The 5,631-nt window shown below is 47.9% G+C and overlaps 1 protein-coding gene across 1 annotated transcript; it reads left to right on the forward strand.

Annotated features, from left to right (window-relative positions):
• Positions 1 to 252: 252 nt before the first annotated feature.
• Positions 253 to 849, forward strand: ZFP41 (ZFP41 zinc finger protein; the record flags this gene model as incomplete). Its single annotated transcript, XM_079722418.1, has 1 exon — positions 253 to 849. The coding sequence occupies one exon, from the start codon at positions 253 to 255 to the stop codon at positions 847 to 849; it is 597 nt and encodes a 198-aa protein (XP_079578544.1).
• Positions 850 to 5,631: the final 4,782 nt, after the last annotated feature.

Here is a 5,631-nt window from a genome sequence, read left to right on the forward strand (position 1 = left end):
ATCTAATGTTCGTGGTCTTGTTTCTCTCCAGCCTCAGAAGGGTTGTCGGTGCTCTTCTCTGTGTTGCAGAGTTTCTGTTCCAGAACTGCAGTTACCAGCTTGGAAAAGTACAGTGTTGTGTCTAAAGCAAGACCTTTCTGAAGAAGTGGAGTTACAAGGAAATTCGTAAGACTGGAGAATTTTGCTGCTGGTCGTTCTCCTTGGCCCTTGCCGGCTTCCAGTGGTCCTTCCTCTCTCCTGGGGACAAGAAAGATGGAAAAGCCCACAGGCAAAAAAAAGAAGGCACAGACCCCAGAGGAGGAAGTACGTGTTCAGAAGGACACTCCCAAGGAAGATGAAGCATCTAGGAAAAAGAAGCCAAACCAGAGATCCACTTTGGCCAAAAAGCACAGTAAGGAACCCAGCCTGAGTCGTGAGGACGAGGAACACATGTTTGAGGCCTTCAGTGCTTCATTTAAAGATGACTTTGAGGGGGTTCCTGTGTTCACTCCCTTCCAGAGGAAGAAGCCCTACGAATGCAGCGAATGTGGGCGCGTCTTTAAGCACAAGACGGATCACGTTCGCCACCAGAGAGTCCACACTGGAGAGAAGCCCTTCCAGTGCGCCCAGTGCGGGAAGACATTCAGGCACAGCTCCGATGTGACCAAGCACCAGAGGATTCACACCGGAGAAAAGCCCTTTAAATGCAGTGAGTGCGGAAAAGCCTTTAACTGCGGTTCAAATCTCCTAAAACATCAGAAAACCCACACTGGAGAGAAGCCGTACGAATGTAAGGAATGTGGGAAAACCTTTGCCTACAGCTCGTGTCTTATTCGCCATCGGAAACGTCACCCACGGAAGAAGCACTGAGCGTGGGGAAGCCATCCAGACTCGGAGCTTTGTGCCCGTGAGAACTGTCCTGGCAGGCCTGCCTGGGGCTCCTCCTGCCCTGGCGTCTGATCGGGCTGGGGGTCCTGCCATCACCAGGAAAACCGCCCCAGACAGGTCAGCAAACACCAGTGTGGCTGGAGACCTTTCTGGTCTAGAGAATCTCTGGGGCAAGACATCATGATAACAAGGCAGCTCTCACAGCTGTGGCACCAGGGACGCGAGTGTACAAACTGCTGTCCAGGGGACAGGCTTCAGACCCGAGCACAGCCAGTACCTCCCACTGCCACCTCCGCCTGTGACTCCCATGCTGGCTTCGGCCCTCCCACCGGCTCCTTTGAAGACTGAGCTGCAGACCTTTGGCCCACTGGGTCCCAAGTCCATCTCTGTGCAGCCCGGCAGGAGGCCTGTGGCCCTGAGCTGGATGGCAGTGCTTCTGCAGTGAGCACTGGGGACCCCACTGTCCCCCTGGCTGGCTGTGATGGTGGTTCTGTGCTTTGTCCTCTGCCTTCCCTCCTCTCTGGAGAGCCATTCCTTGAACTTGGCTCCTGCTCCCAGGAACTGGGCTCTCTGTGTGTCCTCCCACATCAGCCATCATCCCAGCTGAGCAGCCTGACTTACCAGGTGGACCACTCAGGACACTAAATGCTGCCACTGTGGGAGCTTCCTGCCCTGGCCACGTGAGGCCCTGGGATGTTGACAGCAGCTTGGATGCAGCCTTTGCCTGCCGTGCGGCCTTTCAGACACGAGACGGTGGGACTGCCCCCCAGGGCCAGCTCTCCGTTCAGGTTAGTTCCACTTCTCTGTGCTTGGCCCCCAGGTTCCATCCTACCCCCTTCACATCCACATGCTGTGCCTGCCCTTGGTTTCCCTCCAAGAGTGGTCTGCATGGGCCTCCATGTTCTCCTGGGCAAGGGTGTGGTTTGTCTCAGAATTTCAGCACAGTATAAGAGGGGCGAGGTGACTGTCATCCAGGAAGTAATAGGGCTTTTTATCAGGAAAATGTTGATACCTACATTTTCAGCTCTTTGGACCCAGAAAACTAATAATGGCCTTGATCTTGGGGGCTCCTCCATCAGGAGACAGGAGAGAGTGCTCCCAGTGGAAACATCCCTCCAGGTTAAGATTTTTACTCTTGTTCTTTCTAGAAGCTATGACGTTATAACAGCTCTACCTGAGCTGGCACCTCCGCTTCACAGCTCGGCAGGCCCTCCTCCTACCCCGACAGGCAGGCCCCAGGTGTGACCTGTGATCCTGCTCTCACAGTCCCAGAACTGGAGATGTGATGAGGCAAAGTTGTTCCAACAGGTGCCAGGGTCTGGCTTAGGGAAAACACACCTGTGATCCTGGGTGGGGAAAGGTTGCTATAAGGAGGTCACTGGGACATTTGGCAAACGTTGGGTCTAGACTGTCCACAGGGGAGGTGGGGGGCACATCAGTGTCAAAGCTCCCTGGTTTGATGGCCTGCAGCCATCCCAGACAACATCCTTGTCATGAAAGATGCATGCTGAGGTCTTAAGGGCCACAGGGTCATGACATCTGCAGTTTGCTCTCAAAGTCTGAGCAAAGAAGCAATAACAACAATGCAGATTGGCAGGTTGACAAACATTTTCTGTTAAGGGACAGATAATAACTGTTCTTGGCTTAGTAGCCATAAGGTTTCTGCCACAGCTCAGCTCAGCCATGACATGCAATAGCAGTCACAGCACAGAAACGGCCAGTGAGGCTTTATTTACAGAAGCAGGCGGTGGGCCAGATTTGGCTGGTTCCAGATGAAGGGTATGTGACACGTTCCAGGGGTGTCTGCATCTGCTTCGGTTTGGTTTGGTTTTTATTTATGATGGTTTATAAAATACCATGATGGATATATGGTTATATATAAAATATTGTATAAATGTACCATAAACTACAACACATCACACGTACTATAGAAAAATTATCGTTTTCTATGTTATTATGTTTCCACGTTAATACCAATGAGAAGCATTTTTTGTGGCTGCATAATGATCCATTAAATAAAAAGTTGACTTAACCTTCTCCTAACAAAGGCATGTAGGCTGTTTCCAGTTTAGGTCATTAAAAACAATGCAGTAAACATCTTTTCCACATTTAGGGCCAACAGGACGGGTTGCCAGAAATGAGCTGACAGGGAGATCATTCTGGCAAATACCTTCCCCCCAGGTTGTGCTGCATAAGTGCCCCAGCAGTGCACAGGCAGCAGGTGGGTTTTTTTTTTTTTAATTTTATTTATTTATTTATTTATTTTTCCTGTGTTGGGTCTTTGTTTCTGTGCGAGGGCTTTCTCTAGTTGTGGCAAGTGGGGGCCACTCTTCATCGCGATGCGCGGGCCTCTCACTATCGCGGCCTCTCTTGTTGCGGAGCACGGGCTCCAGACGCGCAGGCTCAGTAGTTGTGGCTCACGGGCCCAGTTGCTCCGCAGCATGTGGGATCTTCCCAGACCAGGGCTCGAACCCGTGTCCCCTGCATTGGCAGGCAGATTCTCAACCACTGCGCCACCAGGGAAGCCCAGCAGGTGGGTTTTAATCTCGCCAATTTGATAGAAGAGAAGAAGCATTCTAATCTGGTGTCTTCGAGTTCTAGAGAGGAAGCAGGTGGCAAAGAGCGTAGTCTCTCGAGCCAGGGGTTACTGACTCAACCCTCGTGCCTTGGAGATGTGGGACCTTGTGCCCGTCCTTCACCTCCTTGTGCCTATGGTTCCTCAGAGGTGACTTGGAGGCATTGACAGTGCTCAACCTGGTCAGTGACTATGTGTGACCTCAGTGCCATGCTGACCCCCAGTTCAGCCACTGTCAGCTCCGGTCACGTGTTAGTGTCCTTAGTGAGGGGACATTTTTCCACAGGCATGAGAGGTGGCTGTGCAAGCAGACAACCATCAGTCCCTCTCTCAAGAGAATGAAATCAACCAGGAAAACAAGAGAGACATGAGAAAATATATCACACAATCAAACTAAAATCAGTCCACCGTCTTTTTTGCCTCCTGTCATTTTGGTGCAGACAGACGGGCTCATTTTCCATTTCTTCTGAGTTAACCATTATGACAACACATCACCACCAAGCACTGAACCCAAATCTTTCAGATAAATCTATTTTGATGGGTTTTTTGTTTTTTGGTGGTTTTTTTTGCTATTGCTCTTCAAATGAAACTTAAATTCCAGAAAAAGAAAACCTTCTAAGTAGCCTGAGTCAAAGAAGAAAAACATGGGCTTCCCTGGTGGCACAGTGGTTAAGAATCCACCTGCCAATGCAGGGGACACGGGTTCGAGCCCTGGTCCGGGAAGATCCCACATGCCACAGAGCAGTAAGTCTGTGCACCACAACTGCTGAACCTCCGTTCTAGAGCCCATGAGCCACAACTACTGAGCCCGCGTGCCACAACTACTGAAGCCCCCTGTGCTCTGCAACAAGAGAAGCCACCACAATGAGAAGCCCGCACACCACAACAAAGAGTAGCCCCCACTCACTGCAGCTAGAGAAAGCCCGCACACAGCAACAAAGACCCAACACAGCCAAAAATAAATTTTTTAAAAGAGAGAAGAAAAAAAAACATTGAAAGTTATAAAATACTTAAACCTGGATGATAATGAAAATACAACTTGCCAGAAATTCTGGTGCAACTAAAGCCAAACAGAAATTTGTAGCCTTATGTGACCAGCAGAAGAGCTGGAAATCAACAAGCTAAGCATCCAACTTTAAAAGTGAAAAAAGGCCAACAGAATAAACTCAAAGTAGAATGGAGGAAATAAATTATAGAAATTAATACGACTAATGGGAATGGATACCATGGAGAGCATTTTTAATAAAAGTTGGTGCTCTGACAGGACTATGAAAATTCACATTCCCTGGCAGTGGGATCCAGAAAGAGAGAAGGAAGGAGCAAAGGAGCTCCTTTAGGAGTGAAAAGGAGAGCTCCATTAGGAGTGAGAAGGGGAGGATAATGGCAGATACATCAGACACTAGAAGGATAAACTGTCGAACCAAGAGATGTGAGGACTCAAATGAAGTGGGTTATAGAAGAAAGATGAATTACTGAAGCCAACTCGAGGAAATAGCCTGAAGAATCCTCTAACCAGACAGATTGCATTCATAGGTGACAAATTCATAGATGCATAGACGACATAAATTGCAGAGGAAGGAACACTCCCAGATTTGTTCTACGAGGCCACCATTACCCTGATACCAAAACAAGACAAAGATACCACTAAAAAAGAAAATTACAGGCAATATCACTGATATTATGCAAAAATCCTCAACAAAACAACTAGTAAACCAAATCCAACAGTACATTAAAAGGGTCATATACCATGATCAAGTGGGATTTATCCCAGAGATGCAAGGATTTTTCAATATTCGCAAATCAATCAGTGTGATACACCACATTAACAAACTGAAGAATAAAAACCATATGGTCATCGCAATAGATTCACAAAAAAGCTTTTGATAATATTCAACACCCATTTATGATTAAAAAAAAAAAGAAAACTCTCCAGAAAGTGGGCACAGAGGGAACATACCTCAATGTAATAAAGGCCATATATGACAAACCCACAGCTAACATCATACTCAGTGGTGAAAAGCTGAAAGCATTGCCTCTAAGATCAGGAACAAGACAGGATGTCCACGCTGGCCACTTTTATTCAACATAGTTTTGGAAGTCCTAGCCACGGCAATCAGAGAAGAAAAAGAAATAAAAGGGATCCAGATTGTAAAAGAAGAAGTAAAACTGTTACTGTCTGCAGATGACAT

Source organism: Hyperoodon ampullatus, assembly GCF_949752795.1.
Source record: "Hyperoodon ampullatus genome assembly, chromosome: 17".
Taxonomy (NCBI): Eukaryota; Metazoa; Chordata; class Mammalia; order Artiodactyla; family Ziphiidae; genus Hyperoodon; species Hyperoodon ampullatus.